This window comes from Amblyomma americanum, chromosome 9, assembly GCF_052857255.1.
Source record: "Amblyomma americanum isolate KBUSLIRL-KWMA chromosome 9, ASM5285725v1, whole genome shotgun sequence".
Taxonomy (NCBI): Eukaryota; Metazoa; Arthropoda; class Arachnida; order Ixodida; family Ixodidae; genus Amblyomma; species Amblyomma americanum.
Genome location: NC_135505.1, coordinates 46,763,920 through 46,784,865, shown reverse-complemented (window position 1 = coordinate 46,784,865; position 20,946 = coordinate 46,763,920). Strand labels below are relative to the sequence as shown.

The 20,946-nt window shown below is 45.2% G+C and overlaps 1 protein-coding gene across 2 annotated transcripts in view; it reads right to left on the bottom strand.

Moving 5' to 3' along the window:
• LOC144104181 (uncharacterized) overlaps nucleotides 1-20,594 on the bottom strand; it is a 38,769-nt gene extending 18,175 nt beyond the window's left edge. The window contains exons 1-3 of one of the 2 annotated variants that reach the window (XM_077637043.1): nucleotides 20,181-20,594; nucleotides 10,665-10,829; nucleotides 8,889-8,991 (exon numbers count right to left, since the gene is read on the bottom strand). In XM_077637043.1, the coding sequence (XP_077493169.1) occupies nucleotides 8,889-8,991; nucleotides 10,665-10,829; nucleotides 20,181-20,316 (404 nt within the window). In that variant the 5' untranslated portion in view covers nucleotides 20,317-20,594. The remainder of the gene's footprint in view (nucleotides 1-8,888; nucleotides 8,992-10,664; nucleotides 10,830-20,180) is intronic. The other variant, XM_077637045.1, reaches the window with a different exon arrangement.
• Between the last annotated feature and the right edge of the window lie 352 nt (nucleotides 20,595-20,946).

Genomic DNA, 20,946 nt, shown 5'->3' with positions numbered 1-20,946 from the left:
TGCGCAAAAGAACTGCGAAACTATTCGGCGCGAGCAGGAACTGAAGATACACCATGAGTCTTTCGATATCTGTTTATTTGTTATGAAGCTTCCGCTTAGCCAGAAAGCTATTGAAAGACTCTGTTAAACCTACGAAACCTTAACCACAAGAAAGCGCTGCGCGAGCAAGCAGCAAACACATATAGTCAGTTGCACAACGCTACGAAAAGAAAGAAGAAGAAATCACTGCGGTTCAGCTACTCTCGAATCTGGTTATAAAGGGAAAGTTGTGGTGTGTCGAGCGACTAGAAACGGCTGGGTGTCTGTAACGGTGAGAGAATTCCGCACACTGGATAGGCAGCGCGCCCACCCTGCCACCCTGGCAGTGACATGTAAATTAATGGTTGATCGCGAGACAGGCCACTCAATGAACTCTGCGGCCTGTTCTACCACCCTATACCGGCGAATCGAAAGGTCAAAGCTCAAGTGGTGCGACACCATGGTGGACCACATATGATAAGGCCTATAGCCACACTTGATTTCTGGCTCACTCGAAAGTCAACAGGCAACGAACGGCAAAATCGGCTTTACCTATCGGACTGAGGCTATCACTTAAAAAACAACAATGCCACTTATTGTTCGGACAGTAAAGGTGAGCGAAAGACTTCAAGCTTCGTGAGCTGAGCGCAGGCATCTTATTAGTGCGAAAGGATTCTATGCGCTATCGGCAACGAAACGCGATGTCCGGAAAAAGTGGTGTCCCGAAACCCGACGAGCCGGCAAATAAAAAAAAAATTTCTTCCGCAGATGCAGGGTATGTAACCCAGGGTTCTCAGCTCGCGAGGCAAGCACGCAACCCACCGGCCACAAAACCGCGTTACGTTTTGTCGAACAAGAATGAACCTTGAATAATCATTGCTTTACGACTGTATGCTAATGAGCAGGTGTGCTATTAGAAAGGTAGAAAAATAAGAATACAACTAAAAGAGAATATATAAAGTAACAAGGCTTTCGCGTTCACAGCACGTAAGCATAGTCATAAGTGACCTCCGCAATTTTTTGCCTGCGATGTTGTGCGACGAGGCTTCGCTTTGTCAGCTTGTTGAGCGTTTCTTTCGTACGGATGACTGCTGCTGAACATTGTGTAATAGTGATTTGAGGAAAATAAGTGCTGTTACAGCCCACTATAAGTGCGCATTCTTTCGTCGCCTAGCTTCAATATCTGCGCGGCGTTAGGGGCCTCGACGCGAACAACTAACGTAGCTGCTGAACTGCCAGAATGCCGAAAGGCGACGAAGTGAGACCAAGCATGCTGCAAAGCATCGATCCGAGAGCTAAGTACGAAGGTATACCGCCATCTTGAGCGGCTGCTGACTGAGAGCTTGCAGAGGGGCTCATGAACAATCGCTTTGGCTTTGCGTGCGACGTCTGTGAGCGAATGTGGTTGGTAGGAGATCGGCAGCAATATAATGTTCTGTTGAATCGCCTCTGTATGAAACAGGAGACTTTTCATGGCTTCCAACTGTGCGCAGTCAGCCTGTAGCGATAGGCAGAAAGCAGATTTATTTATTTATTTATGTACCCTAAGAGCCCGGCTGGGCATTGCATAGGGGGACAGCAAATAACAAAAATACTCAAGGGTTCACTTCATACGCAATAAAAAGAATTAAAGAACAAAGTGTTAATTATGAAATTGGGTCGGTCTTGTACATCGTGGGCATGGTGCAGTGTGCAATAAACAAAAATAATATGTGCACGTACAAGGCAAAGCAAAGGTACACGGTAGCAAGTTCAAACAGGAGACAATGCGGCGCCTGATTAAAAAAATTGTTAGTAACGATGAACGGAAAGACGATGATTCGTTAATAGCCCCAATACTAGCAGGTAAAGCATTCCACGCCCTTATAGGCAAGACTAACGGGGAATTCTGATACTTCTTCGTGCGAGCGAAAGTTGTTTGAATTGTATGCGCATGGTCGGTACAAGATGATATGTGATGTGCTGCTGTGATGTGCCTGCGTGCGAAAGATGACTGGTTGTAGTAGAGGGAGTGGAACAATGATAGGCGAAAGAATTTCCGTCGTATGTTGAGGTCCAGAAGTTTTAGAGATTGTTTTATTGCAGTAGCGGTCTGATATGGAGAGTATGACCGTAGAATAAAGCGTGTTGCCTTATTTCGTACTGATTCTTTTGAGGTGGATAAGTTCTCTTGGTGGGGATGCCATACTACCAAACTATATTCCAATGATGCCCGAACTAGAGTAGTGTAGGCCAGCAGTTTGGTGTCAAGGTTAGCTAGAGATAGACGACGTTTAGGAAGGCCTAATTTTTTCAAAGATTTGCTAGTGATATACTCTATGTGGCTTTGCCAACTTAGGTATAGGAAAGAACAACGCCTAAATATTTGAAAGTTGATGAGCACTAAATGACACTATTATTTATAATGTAGTTGTTTACTGGAGTTTTAGAGAGGGAAGAGAAAGTCATCTGTTTGGTTTTATTGGTGTTTATTTCCATCTGCCAAACACTGCACCCAGTACTTAACCTATCAAGATCTGTTTGAAAGGCAACAGCGTCGTTAGGATTAGCTATTTCTGTATAAATGATACAATCGTCGGCGAAAAGAAGTATGCAGGAGCTAATGTCTGAAGCGATGTCGTTAATATAAATTAAAAAGCGAAGTGAGCCTAAGATGGATCCTTGAGGTACACCTGATTTAACATGTTTAGTTTCAGAAATGAGTTATTAGCAGATGCGGATTGCTGCCTGTTAGCTAAAAATTCTTCAATACACTTTGTAGTACCATGATCAAGCTGCAAGTTATACACGTTGTGGCGCCTGTGGGCTATCCGATCGAAGGCTTTTGAGAAATCGATAAAAATTGCGTCAGTGTACAAAGCGCTGTGAATTGTGCAATGGAGATCTGTTACCAATACAAACAATTGGGTTTGACATGAATGCCGGTACCGAAAACCATGCTGATTTTCAAGTAGTAGGTCATTTGCATTAAGGTGTTTCATGATGTGGGTAAATATTATGTGTTCCAGTAGCTTGCAGCGCATTGAAGTAAGAGAAATTGGTCGGTAGTTGTTGGGATTTGTAATATCTCCAGACTTAAATATTGGTATAATGAGTGCAGTTCGCCAATCGTCTGGAACACAGCTACTGTCCAGAAGAGCGAGTTGACGGGCTAGTTGGTATTGCATGGTGTAGGAACAGCGCTAAGAACAGGACAGAAGTCAAACATGGAAGCACAGGGACGGGCACTGACTATCATCTGAATCTTTATTTCGGAGCACAAACATATATAAGGTGGCAGCAAGGGGGTACAATCAGGTATGCGCGGTCACATGGAAACAGTGAATAGTCACGTCAAATAATGAATTTAGACATCTGAGGCTGAGAAGGATGGAAGGGAAGAGGCGATATAACAGACTAAAAGCGATAAAAAACTGCATAGTGTAGAGGGCCGTCACGCGAACTAAGAAAAAATAGATGAAGGATTAAACAGGATGCGAAAGTATGGCGAAAAAAAATGGGTTTATAAAAGTTTAAAACTCGTGGAAACAATAGTGAAAGAATAAAAACATTAAGAACAATAAAAATTGATGTGTGCGGCTAAAAACATGTAAAGAGGGCGTTCAACATTTCTCAAGTTTAACAGGGGCCAAAAGTTAAAAAGACTAAAAAGTTTTTTGAAGGCAGTCAACAAAAACGCCAAAAACCAAAGCACCATGAACCCCAAAGAACAAGAGAGAGGGGAAAAAAGTCTGCTAGAACACAAATACCCTGAGTTAAGTCACCTCTCAAAAGCTATGGTGTTTTCGGCACCCCATAAGCTCTCCTCACTCTGCAAGAGAGTTAACAGTAGTAGAGTTCCTCGTGGCTGTGGGCAGACGCATGGCAATCCGCACGTTTCATGCGCCACAGGTGTATATTCAGTTCCCCTGTCCTGCGGAAAGAAATACATAGGCCAAACGGGGAGATGTATAAACACCAGGCTACAAGAACACCACAATAATATGAGCAGGGTAGCTATCACCGGGAACCTTGCAAAACATTGCAAAAAGTGTAATAACGACACCTGCACCCCTGTATACGACGGGTGCGCGATCATTGGCAAAGGACGGGATCGCTTATCTAGAGAAATAATCGAAGCCATCGAAATCCGGCGTGCCAAGGGCTGCTGTGTGAGCACTCCGTCCATCTGCCTTTCTGATAAATAATTGATGTTCTTAAAGGCCGCTGGGCATAGCTTTTGAGAGGTACGTGACTTAACTCAGGGTATTTGTGTTCTAGCAGACTTTTTTCCCCTCTCTCTTGTTCTTTGGGGTTCATGGTGCTTTGGTTTTTGGCGTTTTTGTTGACTGCCTTCAAAAAACTTTTTAGTCTTTTTAACTTTTGGCCCCTGTTAAACTTGAGAAATGTTGAACGCCCTCTTTACATGTTTTTAGCCGCACACAGCAATTTTTATTGTTCTTAATGTTTTTATTCTTTCACTATCGTTTCCACGAGTTTTAAACTTTTATAAACCCATTTTTTTTCCGCCATACTTTCGCATCCTGTTTAATCCTTCATCTATTTTTTCTTAGTTCGCGCGACGGCCCTCTACACTGTGCAGTTTTTTATCGGTTTTAGTCTGTTATATCGCCTCTTCCCTTCCGTCCTTCTCAGCCTCAGATGTCTAAATTCATTATTTGACGTGACTATTCACTGTTTCCACGTGACCGCGCATACCTGATTGTGCTCCCTTGCTGCCACCTTATATATGTTTGTGCTCCCAAAATAAAGATTCAGTTGATAGTCAGCGCCCGTCCCTGTGCTTCCATGTTTGACTTCTTTCCTGTTCTTAGCGCTGTTCCTACACCATACTGTTCAGAGACTGCTGGAATAAAAGTGATAACAATAATGCCGACACGTGAGAAGTTAGCTTTAGAAGTTTTGTACTTATGCCATCAGGAACAGGGCTAGAAATGAAAGCCTATCAATCGCACGAAGAACGCCATCTGTTGTGATAGTGATAGGATTAGAATGATAAGCAATGAATGGTACTGGAAGCTGAATGTGCTCGGATATAGGTGCTTCGTCTGTAAATACTTTGCTGAAATGACTATTTAGATTTTCCGCACTTGCTTCTATGGGGACCGAAATTCTATTTACATCCTTTAGTGTTATTAACTCGCTTGAATCTTAGGGATTGACAACACGCCAGAATTTTTTGGGGTTTGTTTTTAACAGGTTCGGAAGCGTATGATTAAAAAAGCAATCTTTCGCTTCTGTTATGCTTTTTTCTGCAGCAGATGATAGTTCCTTATACCTTTGCCAATCACAGTGTGCATTAGCCTCAGTAGCTTTTCTGTATGCCCTCTTTTTTCTGCTCAGATGCTTCCTAACTTCCTTCGTGAACCAGGGAGCATCAGTTCTTGTCTTAATCTGAAGTTTTTGCTTGCAAACTTCTTCAATTTCTTTCAACCTGTCGCGAAACGTTGTCCTGTTTTAATTTGTGTTGCGTTCCTCGAAGTTATGATAGAATGCTGTTTCGAAGTCAGCCAGCATTCGGCTCATTTTGTCGTGGTCCGCTCTGGCGTAGGTAAAGATATATTTTTAGGGGCTGTTTTTTTGTGAGCCTGTATTGGGTGTAAACAGTGTACAAAGCTAAGGTCACTTACACATTCTAACACGTGCACTTCTGTGTTGTGAGGCTGATTAGTGAAGATCAAATCCAAGATATGTTTCCCACGTGCTGGCGCATGCACCAGCTGAGTTAGATTGAACAAGTCAAGAGTACTGCGAAAGTTGGGGCAGTGAGACAGGCTATCCTGGGAACCTCCAAATGATGCACGCCAGTCAATAGCAGGGCGATTAAAATCTCCTCCTAAAATAAGGATGAAATACGGGAATTTGTTAAAGATGCACTCAATGGCCCAGGGAAAAGAATCAACAAAATTTGACCAACAGTCAGGTGGCCGATAACAAACACCATTTACGTGAGTGATACCACTCAACCGTACCGCCACAAACAGTAGTTCAAGTGTTGTGTCAACAGGAAACAGAGACGGCTGATGGTCGCTTTTTACCGCGGTCATGATGCTTCCTCCTCTCGAATTTAGTCGAACTTTACGGAATATTTATAAAAGGCTTGGGAACAATAGTTCAGTATTTGGTACGTCTCCGGTCAGCCAGGTTTCAGTGCCAAGAACAATATCAGCTTCATATGTGTGCATAATTGCTTTCGTCACATCAAGTTTAGAAAGTAAGCTGCCGAAGTTGGCCATGAGGATGGATACATAGTATGCGGAGTTTTGTTTGACTTCATTTCGGCCAGCTTCTCACGCCGACGGGCTGTCATCATGCGTAGGTACCAGCGTAGAAACCTGTATAATTTGGTCAGTTGCAGCGTCGTAATCGTACAAATTATCACGAAATTTGAGTTTATTAATGTGGACCGCATAGCGCTCATTTTCAGTTTTGCTGATTTTGGCGAAGTCCCGCAGCTTTTTACGTTCTAATTGAACTTGTGGGGATAATATTATTCTAGCCATACCTTGAGTGACACATCTTTCAACTTATGGGCGTTGCGGAGGACTTCATTTTTGCCTTAAAATTTAAAAATTTGATGACGATTGGCCGGTGAGCGTCCGCGCGTCGTTTTCCTATAGGGTGTGTGCGTTCAATTTCGCCGATCTCGACTTCAAGGTGAGGTGAGATGCCCTGCTATGGCATTCTATATTGGTTTCAGCCAATTTCAGCACCCAAGCAGCATACTGTCTTTATTCTTAACTAATATCAATCGTTTGCCGTCCCGGGGACTACCCTCCACGTGCTAAGCATGGACCACGCATCCATCGCCGGTAATTTCTGCGACCTAAGACAGGCGACACACACTTCACCTCTATCCACGCTCATACCATGACTTCTTAACAATTGATTGGTTGTTGGGGAAAGGAAATGGCGCAGTATATGTCTCACATCTCTGCGGACATAAAAAGACGGATTGCCGATAATTTTTCCGATTTCGCTGCGACTCGACAATTTAAACTGCAAAAGCCAGTTTCATTATGCCCGTGGTCGACCTTCTTTCCTGCATAGAAAACTGATGTTCACATGTTGCAATCACAAGTTAGCAGAAGTGAAGGGGACAATCAAATCAGTCCAGAAGCTTTCTTTCGGAACACTGCATTCTGAGACGAAGCGTTCAAAGTTTTTTCTGGAAGTAGAATGCTTTTTCTGAAGGCAGTGAACGTTCCGTTTGAAGCCTCTGCCTCCTGTCTCGCCTCGGTTTTATTCACTTTATCAAGCGATCTTACCTGATGCTCAGTCGTGTATTAATCTGTCTAGACTCACTGATGCAGTTGGTGCGAGCACAGTATGCATGATAGATTGGCGTCAAAACTGAGCTTTTGAATAAATTTTTAAGTGTATAAATATGTAGTTACTTCGTACATTATCTCATAGAAATTGCGGTCAAATCAAAGCAAGCGATGGGACTTAGTTACCTCAACATTTGAAGTACAAAACTGAACAGTGGAACGTTTAACGCTGGCAGCCGATGGACACTTATGAGGACACACAACTGCGCAGTTATGTGTCCTTCTAATCTATGTCCGTCGTCTGCCAGTGCTGAACATTCCATAGACCAACCAGTTAGGCCAGCAGTAAAGACTGATAAAATTGAGCAAAAGAAACAGTTGCTGAGAATGTTAGTTTAGACAAAGAAATTTGCTAGTTTTTCTTTTATTTTCGCGGCACACTATAGATGTCGGGTTTTGTCAACGTCACACAAAAGCTACGCTGCAAAACGTACCTGGGAGACGCTGCATACATTTTCCATCTTGCTAATAAGGATACCTGCACACCGTAACACTTATATTCAGCTACCGTTATTCTGCGAATTTCTCCTCACTTTAAAGTGCTTTCAGAGTGATAGCTCTAAAGGTAATGTTGGAATTTTATTTCTTGGTCGGACTAGTTGCAGGAGTGGCACTATGTCCTCGTAACAGAGAACTTGGTGTCGTCACCACTCTGCAATCACGTGGCCACTTACTGTCCAATGAGAATCTGCCATGTTTGATCGCATGATGCAGGACTCTGGTCACACAATCCATGTCTTTGTCTTGTGAGCCTGGATGGGGGGCATCTTTCTACATGAGTGCGAAGGAAGACGCATGACAGCTTGGACTGGAAGAGGGGTGAGCCTTCAGGAGGTCACTTTTTGACAGCGGTGCTTTTGTGTTGCGCGTCACAGGGGCATCATTTGCTTCTACATGGTTTCTCAAAGGGTTCTGACTTGGTTGCAATGAGATATTTGGAGGCATTCATTAGCGATAGACATAGAAGGTTTTAAAATTTTAAAAACGCTATTACTCTCGGCGCTGTGGCCCGATAATATTTGGCTATTTGACCTAGTCACGTGCACCGGATGGGTTGCTTTTCGAAGGGGCATATATTTTGGCATGCCGTCACCAAAATTTTGTTTTGTATCGCCGAGGGTAATCAAGCTTCCCAAATTACAAAAAACTGATATGGCTATTACCGGCTAACAACCGGGTGCAAATCTCTTATTGCAACCAGTTGCCGAACTGTGATAGTTGAAAATTATTTATGAGATACTAGGTTACTGTTTAACTAGTTAACCTTATTCACCGGTCTTGTGATGTGTGCCGACGGTGGCATTATTGTTCATCAGAAGCCGTCTGCATGCATTTTATTTTTAAATCAGTGGTTGGCTTCTGCTATACGGACCCTTGCAAACTGACGAGCAAGTTCAGGCAGCGAAAGGAGCTGCCATGTTCTTGGGCTCTTTCACGCGCAAAATGATGTGGAAACCTTGCCAAGCAGTTTTTTAATACCATAACTTGCTTCATGGTTCGGCCATGGAAGTGGATCAACCTAGAAAATGATGCACTCACTTGGCGATGACGCATGCCAGGAAACATCCCAGTAGCGCGGCGATGACACTTGCAGCGATTATCATTGCCATCCTGTACATCTGGATAGAGTGCTGTTTCTTATCTGAAAGATATGGAGAGAGAGAGAGAAGCATGATACTATTCAGTGCTGCCACAGTTTGAGAGAGAGCGATACAAAATTGTCCTCTTGACATTCTTAGAGGACAGTTTTTAATGTTGTGTGGCCTGGCGTTGATAAGTCAGCGAATCACTTCTGCAGGTGGAATAAAATATTGGCGAGCTCTTGATTACCCGCGCATCCAAAATGACGTCACTGTGTCTGTAATTTTTTTGTGTACTACGTTTTAACACTGAAGACCCGCGTTCTCCCACTGGACTCAGAGGACGCTATCCGAGCAGGCGTGAGCTACAGCGAGCATGTAGTTTGGGGAATTGGGCGCTTGTGAGGACGGAAAACAATGGTCACATATTCTGGACAGGCCTCTAATGGGCCGGCCTGTCGTGTATGTGACGTCCTTGGGGTGGATGGGAAATTGATACACCTGCATCAGTCACTTCTGTGCATGGGGTCATGAGAGGTGTGGGAGTATGGCAATCTTCATCTGCGGCCAACCTGGGCTAAAACATTGTTACCTCATAGATACATATAGCTCATATACTCCGTGTGTAATCACCAGCGCTGTGGTCTAATGGTTAAGACATCGGTGCACGCTGGAAGGTTGGCGTGAGGAGGAACTCCGTTCCTACCCGCCACACCGGAAGACTTGTTCAGGTGAACGGCACTGGCTGGCCCGCTCTCTTTGGCGCAGAGACAAACGGCGCGGGTCCCAGAGAATGCAAGGCAACCCTCGCTGCACAACCACCGCCTGATTGATTGTGCAGGGTGGCGGACGTCCTTCCCAAGCCACTGTCGGCCACAGGCCTGTCGGGACCAGACAACGAGGACCTCGTGTCGGAAGGACGTACCCTAAGGGTACGCTGCAATCTTTCTGATACTTTCTTTACCTTTCCTAAACGCTATGCTTTAGTTTTGTTGCAGTTATATAAAGCTGAATGACTTATCCGTCATTCTGTCAGTTTCATTGCTTGTGGAAATACGAATACAAATCACGGAGGACAGCTTCGTGTCGGAGAACGCATTTCAGACGGAACTTTACCTCCGGCCTTTAACAGTCGGCTCCGCGGTGTACATAATGCCCGGACGTTGCGCATTTCATTATGATGATGATATGATATTTATGATGATGATATCAACTCTCCAGCTGTGCGACCTAGAGTCGCTCCTCAGAAAAGGTTTAGTGGTGTCTACAAAGCAAGAGGGTCAATTAGAAATAGCGCGCTATTTATCGTGGTTAGGCCAAATGTGAATCGGTTGCGCTAGCACTTCGGTTTCGGTTCGTAATTCGATTTAAAGGTCAAGTACGCTTCAGATTGAGATCGGCGAAACCAGACTTAAGCTCTGCGTTTAAGGGTATGACGCGATAGCCTCAATGGGTAAATGACCATATATGCGGAATTGGTCGTTCTCTACTTTTTCATTCGTGGACCCTTGGGAGTTCTCGTACCACTCCTGGCGCAGTGGTGCAGCGGTTAAGAGTTCTGCCACTGCCGTGCGATGGCAGGTGCTGGTATCGGTGGGGCTTGTGAATCCCATGTTCATCTTCCTGAGCAACGTCAAGGTTACGAAGAGAGCCTTCACGCAGACAAACCTCGGCGAAATCTGAGATTGGGAGTTCGAGTGCTAGCGCACTGAAACAGGTCACCGTGTTCACTCACCTTTCCAGTAGGCACATGCGCCTCTGGCGCGGTCGTCGTCGATTCGGCAACGCCTGCAGATGTTCCGGATGCAGGCGCTGTGTGGTGGACACTGGGCGCTCCATTTGCAGGCTCCGCCGAACCCCACCGGCTTTCCGTGCCTCCCTCCGCGCGGGGAGCAGCACTCTGCTTTTGTTCAGGAGAGGAATACAGGTTAGCCGTGTTCCCGGCACAGGTGCTTCTGAAATACCCTAGAGAATCACGCTCTTGATTCAAAAGCGCACGGGGTGGAGCTATGGGGCATAAAGGAGGCCCAACAGAACTTGAGGATGTTCCAGATGGTTCGTAATTTAAAAAAGTCGCAAAATGCGTTGTCAAGAGCAAGACAGAGATGGAAGACCGACGAGGGCATGCATGAACAGCCATGCTAGAAACACCGCCTTCTGCAATTGATGAGAACTCATACCGGTAGGTGGGAGTTAGAGCTTTGTTATGCTCTTATTTGTCTGTCTGTTGGTTTGTACATGCGCTTTAAGACTTTTCTAAATTAACGATGTCAGGCGGGACATTTGAAATAGGAAGACAAAGCGCGAATGTTCCTCGTGCTCATCCTCTGCAACATCATGGCTGTTTGATATTCGCTCTCAGGTATTTCGAACCTCGAGCGTACCAGAAGCTTGGAAGAATGCTAACATTCTCTTAATTCACAAGAAAGGAGACGCCAATGACTTGAAAAACTTTAGAGCGACAGGATTACTGTCTGTTTCCTACAACGTTTTTACTGAGGTAATCACTTATAGACTGTGGACGACCTTAGAGTTCAATCAACAAAATGATCAGGCAGGCTTTCTTAAAGGATATTCCACAACATATCATATTCATGATATCAATCAGGTGATAAGAAGTGCGCAGAAGATAACCTACCTCTATATATTGCGTTCATTGATTACGAGAAAGCATTTGGCTGAGTGGAAACCTCAGCAGACATACAGACATTGCGGAATCAGGATGTAGAAGAGCTTTATGTAAAAATACTGGGAGATATATATAGCAACTGCACAGCTACCATAGTCTTCCATAAAGTCAGCAATAAAATTTCAATAAGGAAGGACGTCAGGCAAGGACACAAGATCTCGCCAGTGCTATTCCCCGCCTGTTTACAGGAGATATTCCGAGGCCTGAATTGCCAACAGTCGCGGATAAGAGTAAATGGCGAACACCTAAATAATCTGCGATTCACTGATGACGTTGCCTTGCTGAATCACTCAGGAGGTGAACTGCGAATCAGATCAATGAGTTAGACAAAATGATGGGTTAAAAATTAACATGTAGAAAACCAAAGTAATGTTCAACAGTCTAGCAAGAGAAAAGTAGTTCAGAATTGGTAGGTATGTGCTGAAAGGGGTTAGGGAATACGTCTACTTAAAGCAGGTAGTGGCCCCTTCTCCGGATAATGAGACAAATAACTAGAAGAATAATAATGGGATGGAGCGCATATAGTAGGTTTTCTCTGATCATGAATGGCAGTTTACCAATATCACTCAAGAGATAAGTATATAACAGCTGTATCTTGCCGGTACTCACCTACGGGGCAGAAAGAGGGAGGCTAAAAAAAGGGTTAAGCTTAAGTTTAGCGCAACGCAGCGAGCTATGGAAAGAAAAATGACAGGTGTAACGTTAAGAGACCGGAAGCGCGCAGATGGGTGAGGGAGCAAACTCGGCTTAGTGGTATCAAGGAAAGGATACCACTATAGGGGGGAAGAAATTGTCACGGGGAGGGCATGTAGCCTAATGCGAAGGCAAGGTAACCGCTTGTCCATAAGGGTAACGGAGTGGATTCTAAGAGAAGGCAAGTGCATCAGGAGGCCGCAGAAAGTTAGGTGAGCGTATGATATTAAGAAGTTTGCGCAGATACGGTGGGGCCGCAGCTGGAGAATCTTTTGCTCTGCAGTGGGTGCAGTCAGGCTGATGATGATGAATTGCTGCTTTTTTTTTTCACGCTTTCGGAAACCAAATGGCATGCCACCCATGAGATAACGGTTTTTGGCAAGAAGTGATACCGTCATTACACGACGAGTCATTTATTGATGCGTGAACATTAGCCTGATTTGCGAGGTGGCAAAGCGGAGAGAAATATGTCGTTCTCCACACTGAGAACAGAGTGAGAGGGAGAGGGGAAATCAGGAAAGGATGGGAGGCGACGGGTAGTGGGTGGGGTAGAGTGGCGAGAGTGTGCGGCGTGTCACAGGGTGATTGACGGAGTTCTCACAACACCCGCTGGCACGGTCTGAAAGCGTCAGCGGCAATACGTCAGCGTAAGCGGCAATGGTACGAAATGTGGCGCCGCATCATTTATTGTTGCTTATGCCAAGCCATGGACGAAGGCGGCGAACCGTGCACCAAGGAGCCGCCCAATGTTCCAGCTGGGTATCTGACCTGTTCTCTTGTTCTCGCGCTCACTTAGCTTCTTAATCGCGCGCGCAGAGGCGGTGACCCTGCAGGGGCTCCCTACCAGCGCGAACGCCGCGCATGCGTTAAAGTATGGTTTAGGTGAACAGAGGAATGATAAGAAACGGTATGTACAAGTCTCTACACACCGCTCAAGTTCAGGTGACAGAGTCCGTTAGGGACATCGGGCTGGCGAAGCAAGTTCCGGGGGCTGAGCCTGGCTACTTCGCAGGGGACGAGGGTTATAGCGAAATGTAGGTGCAGACGGAGTAACTAAGTAGGTAATGTCGCCCAAGGAAGCCGGTTGGCTGGTCACTGCCTGATATCGCGGATACGGAATGGGCGGGCGATTGGTTCGATGTAGTCCCGCATAGGTGGAGGAGGCTGTAAGCCAGCGGCGGGACGTGCTTTGTATACGGCGGCGAGGTAGAGTGCGACGCGGCCGGCAGCGGGGTAGGAACGTTTGTACGAGCTGGCTGCGGTGCCGGCGAAGCAAAAACAACGTCGCATGTCGCTGGACCTGCTCCTTGCCGCTACTCCGACTGGCTGTGATGCACTAAGCTATCGCAATGCGCGGAGACAGAGCCAGGGTACGCGACTTTTAAATGCCAGCCGTAGTGATGAGAGCGAATGCTGTGCCAACCACAGTGCATTCAGTGGAGGCGAAACAGGAGTGAGGGACGGCATGGTTGCAATCGGCTGTGAGGGATGGTGTAGACGCCACCGACTGCAGTGAATGCAACGCATAGTAGTGTCTCGATGCCTCGCGGAAGATAGGGGCTGCCGTGGCATGGTTTTCTCGGCTGTCACGGTGGCACATGTATGGCTGACGGCGTAAGAAGTATAGCAAGTGGCGTGGCACGATTCAAGCAGATAGTCTGGTGCAACTAGACAATGTGGTGTGCACATGACACGTGTTTTCCAGCACTCACGTTGTGTGGAAGTTGTGCAGTCTGGCAGATGTCTTATGTCGCGTTTAGCAAATAACGAAAGCGCAGATAGTACGAAAGATGAAATACTGAACGACTTATGACATTAATATTAGTTGGTGATACTTTTGAGCTCGTGAGGCGGTATACCACAATGGTTGGCACCTCGCAAGGTAGTGTTTACTATTCTCTTAATGTCATATTGCGAAATGCAGTGTGCTGCAGGGCCATACAGGTTGCGATCATCTTACATCGACTGTAGCGGCATTTGTGACGGCGAAATTCCGGTATTTCAGAGCCGAAATCTTCCATAAGTCCACACAGATATCGCGCTGCTGGGGACGGAAGAACCTCAGCTGCGCAGAAATGAGTTAATGGCGGTAGTGCAATATCAAAAGTGACACAATGAAGTCCTCTGGAGGCCCGTTCATTTCGACATCCTACCGGATTTAATATAAAGGGTTTATGAGCCTGCGTTCAAAATGTTTTCTTTCATTTGAGCATTTGAAGTCATGATGCATTTATTTCGCAAACTATGTGTCAGGAAGGGTGGGAGTTCTGTGAGGAATGTAATTTAAGTTTAGTTTAAAGTTGAAGTAATGATGCATTCATTTCACAAACTGTTGGTCTTTTCAGGACTAGTATAGGAGCGCTGTGAGCAATGAAATTTAAGTTAGTATAGTGTAGTTTAGTTTAGCGTTGTATAGTTTAGAGTGGTTTAGTGAGTGTAGTTTTTGTAGTTCTGTTTAGCTTAGTTTAGTGTAGTTGAATTTAGATTTGTTTAGTTTGGCTTTGTTTAGCTTAACTTAGTTTAGTTTACCTATGGGGTTTAAAGTCCCAAAGCATCTCAGGCTATGAAGGACAACGTAGGGGAGACCTCCGGAAATTGCGTCCACCTGGGGTTCTTTAACGTGTACTGAGGTCCCACAGTACACGGCCCTCTAGCATTTCGCCTCCGTCGAAAAGCGAGTTGAACTCGCCTCATTCGGGTCAGCAGCCGAGCGGCATAACCGCTGAGCCACCGCTTGGCGTATAAAATTTAAGTACAACAAAAAGATAAAGCTGTATAGTCAATAAAACGCCCTGAAAAAACGCCTATTATGTTCACGACAGCTACTAGACAAACGCAATGCACATTTGTATAAAACAAAACTCGCAATAATGTGACAACACCGCAGGATTCCACTAGTTCAAAAGCAGAAATAATTAATAAGCCCATTTCGGAGGGATTATATGTTTAAAACCTCCTTCCAGTCTTCCGCGGTGGCCAGAAATAAAAAAGAATATTTACGGCAGTTTAGAAAGCGTTTGCTCTCTGTCATGTCACCATCATCATCACCATCAGCACGACTAATCCCACTGCAGGGCAAAGGCCTCTCCCATATGTCTCAATTTACACTGTGCTGTGCTAGCTGCATCCACCATTTTCCTGGAAACGTTTTACTCGCATCCGTGCACACGTATCGTTCTGCTGCCCGCCGCTACGCTTGCGTTTTCTTGGAATCCACTCCATTACCTTAAGGACCATCGGTTATCTTGCCTTCAAATTACATGCCCTCACCACGCTCATTCCTCCAATTGAATTTGACTCGCATGTCATTAACCTGCGTTTGTTCCCTCACTCACTCTCAAGTCTCTAGACTTTGCTCCTATCATTTTCCTTTCCATGGCTCGCTGCATGGTCCCGAGATTAATTTGAACCCTTCTCGTTATCCTCCGCGTTTTTGCCCCATAGGTGAGTATTCGGAAGATACAGCTGGTATATGCTTTCCTCTTGAGGGATGTTGTTAAACTGCCATTCATGATCTCAGAGAAGCTGCCAAATTCGGTCCGCCCCATTCTTATTCTTCTAGATAGTTGGCTCTCGTGATTCAGATCTACGGTCACTACTTACCTCAAAGGGAACAGCGCAAGCACAGGACAAAAAGAGGAACGTACAACACAGGTGCTGACTTACAATCGAAGTTTATTCATTCGAAAGGGGCACACACATACTAAGTGGTCTCGAGGCAAGGTGTCAGCTGGGTCAAGGTCAGGGGCGGTGTAAAGGGCCGCAAAAAAGCGATAAATGCTTAAAAGCTATTAAAGTTTTAACAAGAAACGATGCTTGTGGGAAATGTGACATGAGTGAATGAAAACAACAAGATGCAGGAAAAGGATGGATAATGGACATGCGTTTGTGTAAAAAAAGGAACGTGGCTTACATTTTCTGTAAAATAGCTAAGGAGTTAAATAGTGAGATAAGATCACTTGTCTAGAAAGGCAGTCTCCTTTGACAATAGGTTGATGGATGAACTGCTTACACACGTGTCGCCCTGGTTTATAATTAGATAAGCTTCATGTACCTCACGTGTGCGCTTTCCGTAGTATCTTTTCAATATATTTGTCTTGTCCAGGGCGGCACGCAAGCGTATTTTTTGCAGTGGATGGGCAAACTGCTGCCTGTGCCGGTGTTGAGTGAATTGGAGTGTTCCATCAGACGCTAGTTGATACATCTTCTTTTAGTCCCAAGTAGGACGCACCGCAAGATAACGGTATCTCATATACAGCCGAGGTCACACATGGGTTTAACTATGGCGTCCTGTGCTTAATCTTGCACGCGGTTTTTGGCAGATCTTTTTGATTGACTATTTTGCATATGCCTCTTAGTTTGTTGGGTGCCGAAAAAGCCACGCGAATTCATTTCTCCGTGGATTTTCGGTGCCCAACAAACTAGGAGGCCTACGCAAAAGAGTTAATCCCTTTCTTTTTCCCGGCCCTTTACCCCTCCCGTGACGTTGTCCTAGCTGACAGCTTGCCTCGAGACTACTTAATATGCGTGTGCGCTTTTCAAATAAACATCAATTGTAAGTCAGCGCCTGCGTTGTACGTTCCTCTCTTCATCCTGTGTTTGAGCTGTGTCCTTTTAAGCAATGTTAAACCAACTAGCCCGCAACAACACGTTCGTGTACGGTCAAAACCTGTCCTAAGTAGGCGAGTTCCCTTACCACTTCCACCAGCCCTCAACACTTCGCTAGCAATTGTGAAGTGTTTTCGTTAGTCTCCCTTTTCGTTATCCTCCACGTTTCTGACCCGTACGTGTGTACCGGTAAAATACAGCTTTTGTACAATTTTCTGTTGAGAGATATTCGTAAACTGCCATTCATGATCTCAGAGAAGCTGCCATATGCGCTCCGCCGCCATTCTTATTCTTCTATAGTTATTTCCCTCTGATGATCCGGATCAGCGGTCACCACCTGCCCTAAGTAGACGTATTGCCTAACCCCTTCCTGCACCTACCTACCAATTCTGAACTACTGTCCCCTTGCTAGAGAGTTGAAGATTAATTTGTTTTTTTTGCATATCAATTTCTAGACCCACCGTTCTGCTCTGCCCGCCTAACTCACTGATCATGCTTTGCGGGTCATATCCTGATTGACTTCGCAAGGAAATGTCATCAAATAATCGGATGTTATTAGGGTATTCTTCTAGTATTTTTAGATAAGGCTCTTTTTCATCCTGATTCAACAATGCCTGCATGACTGCAGAGCTTTTGACTGAGTGAAATGCTTTCTCGTACTCTGTGAAGGCTATATATAGGGTTTGCTTTTATTTTGCGCACTCCTCTATTACCTTATTGATAGTGTGAATATGGTCTATTGCCGAGTATCCTTTACGAAAGCCTGCCTGATTGTTTGGTTGAGTGAAGTTCTCCTGACAATATTAGCAGTTATCTTATTGAACACATTATAGGAAGCGGACAGTAAACTGATCGGCATGCAATTTTTCAAGCCCTTGACGGCTCTTTATTATAGATTAAGATTATGTAAGCATTCTTCCAAGCTTCAGGTTCGCTCGAGGTGATAAGGCACAGTGCATACAGGGTGGTTAGTCTTTCTAGCAAAATCTCCCCTTTGTCTTTCAACAGATCTGCTTTCACCAGATCTTTACCACCTGCTTTCCCGTTTTCATTGCGCCTAAAACTTTCTTTACTTTCTCTTTCGTTACTAGCAGGATATCCTAATGCTGTGTGATACTGCCTCTACCATTAATGTCCTGAATACATTGGCTACTGTATAGATTTGTCTACAACTCTTCTGCTAGTTTACCTATCTTATACATGTTGCTAATGACATTGCTCTATTTGTCTCAAAATGCATACACCTTATTTTTGACTATGCCTAGTTTCGTCGTCACTACTTTGAAGCTACCTCCGTTCATTAGAGCATGCTCGATTTTATCGATATTAAACTATCTTACGTCACACAATTTGGTGCTAATTGATTACCTTTGATAGCTTTGATGATCATCTCAACGATGTTACCTCGATTATTATTGATGTTCTTTTCATGTTTGAGGGAGCTTTTGCTTAATGAAATGACGCTGTCAAAAATAAAACAGCGGGGTCTACAGCGGTTCCACTATTCTTGGAATTTAGGCTGTTGTCAAGGCCACGTGACAGATTTTCTTAATGTGCCTGATTTTTACATACCAAAATTAAATGAGGTAAACTTTATTGCTAACTTTAGCGCGAATATTTGATGTAAACTTCTATCCTGTTTTCAAAATGCCGTCTTTAGTATTTGCGCCTTTCTGCCCGTGATCTTCAAAACTTGTCACTTCAATTCAATCTGTTCCGTTAAGTTGTTGGAGCCTCAAACACGTAGCCACTGAAGGAAGTCGGATACACAAAGATGAAACGAGTAAAGTGGCCAGCGATCATGACGATAATTCTCTCATTAATAGTTATGATGGTGCTATATGCGCGCAATTTGTTGCATCTGAAGAGGTAAGGCATCGAAACACCGATGCGTTTGTTGTGTACGGGAGATCACCTAGAAAACATATGTGTGAACAAGTCAAGTGGTTTAGTTAGCTGCACGACTAGTTATTGCAAAATTCGCGGCGGTTCTTACTAAAGTGACAGGCCGCAATGTTCAGTGGCGCTGGCATTTCGACGGAGGCGAAATTCTAGAAGCCCGTGTACTGTGTGGTGTCAGTGCACGTTAATGAACTACAAGTGGTCGAAATTCTCTGAGCCCTTGACTACTGCATCCTTCATGGCCTGAGTCGCTTAGGGACGTTAAACCCCATAAAACTAAAACCAAACGAATTGACCTCGAATTTCGGGAATGACGGTGGAATTGGCTCGTGAAATGAAATGCATCAATTAATATTAGAACTAGTTTCCTCGAAATGAAACAATGAACATAGTCTCAGTGTCACTACTTCGAACACAACGAAAATTACAGTGCGTTTGAAACCGCACACTCTTCAAGTAGAATGGCGACCTGAAAAGAATGTTTCGTTTATTGAAAGCAGTGGACATGGCACCTGATTTGTGTGTTGAGCGCACCGACACCATATACTGGCTAAGACCATTTTGAGCTTTATGATGATGACGATTTTGGATTTTTATGGTGCAAGGGCAGCTATGGCCATAGAGCGCCATGGCACGGGGTCATTTTAAACTTCTCAAGGTGGGGTCAGAGACTCATTTCCCAAGCATTTCACCCTAAATAAGCCAAGCGCCAGACCACCGGAAATATTGTACCCATTGTATCACCGGTGGGTACCCGTCGGCACTGGGGATCGAGCCCCGCATCTTCACCATTCGAGGCAGATGCTAAACCACTTGGCCACCGCTGCGGTCATTTTTAGCTTTATAACGTATAGCAAGTGATATGGTGGTATAGCCGTTGGTCAATTGTCTTTAAGGAATCGGTGTATCGAAGGTCCATTACTCCAACGTCTGTCTTGTGTCGTTGGACATAGTGCCTCCGTGCGTTGAAGCGGAGCGATCAATGCAACCTCAATAGGAGGAACGTTCGCTGGGAGCCCTGACATTGTTAACTGGACTGATGTGTCTACCTGGAGCAAGCACAGTACCTGTCAGTAGAACCTAACGCAGGGGTTTTCCCATGCGCATATAATGAATGAAAAACTCTATAGTCACTGCAATGTCTTTCTATATTTGGCATGCAAATCTCTGCCTGCATTTGCATTGGAAATATGCTGGTGCTCAGAAAAAAGCTATTACGATTTGTAATTATATTTTCTCCATAATCATGTTTTAAATTGCAAAGAATATTGAAGGCGGAAAGGGAGTTTCGAGTAGGGCTCTATGCATTTCTTGCATATGGACAAGCGGCGCTGTAAAAAAGCACGCTATGCATCTTGCCTTTGTCGGGATACGAAGTCGGCGGAAGGGGGGTGATGTTCTGCGCTGCTTGCGGCACCGGAGTGGCACAAGTGGTGGCTGCGAGCACCGCCGGCAAGATGAAGACGAGGCACCTGGCTTCGCACGTGAGCGGCATGTAGGGAAACGCTCGCTGGAGGCGGCAGTGTACACGGCGGGCGTTGTCTGCTGAAGTGTGTTGGCCCTGCTGTCTTTCTTATCCCGGCCGCTGTCCGCCGATAGCGCGAGGAGCACAATGCCCGTTAATCTTGATTACAAAGAGGACGTCAACGTCGGTGCGTGCCAAACAGGTAGAGCTCCTCGCTCAGAGTTCTCCGCCCTCGCGATTTTGTCGTTTCGTTCGTTCGGAAACGCTGACAATTCGTGGCACTGAAACCGAGAAACGCAATCGAGAATGGGAACGGGTCAGGTGAAACGAGTTGAACAGCAGGTTTGCTGAGGTAAGACGATCGCGGGTCTCGATAGAAAGTGGCAGTGAGGGATCACTGGGAAGCCTTTATTCGGATTGGATTGGATTGGAGCAAACTTTATTTGTGCCTGCAGTTGGGCCCTCGCGCGCCCCGACGAGGGCCTACGTCGTCTACGAGGTTGCCGTTGCTCGGCGCGGGTCTTACCAAGCGTGAAAGATAATAACAAGATACACTACTTCTTGTGAACAAATAGACGCCGTGTTTAAAGCAGCATATAGCTAAGCAAAGGGACATGCCAGCGTTCTCGCGAACAGGGGGTCGGGACCGCTGTCGTTGAT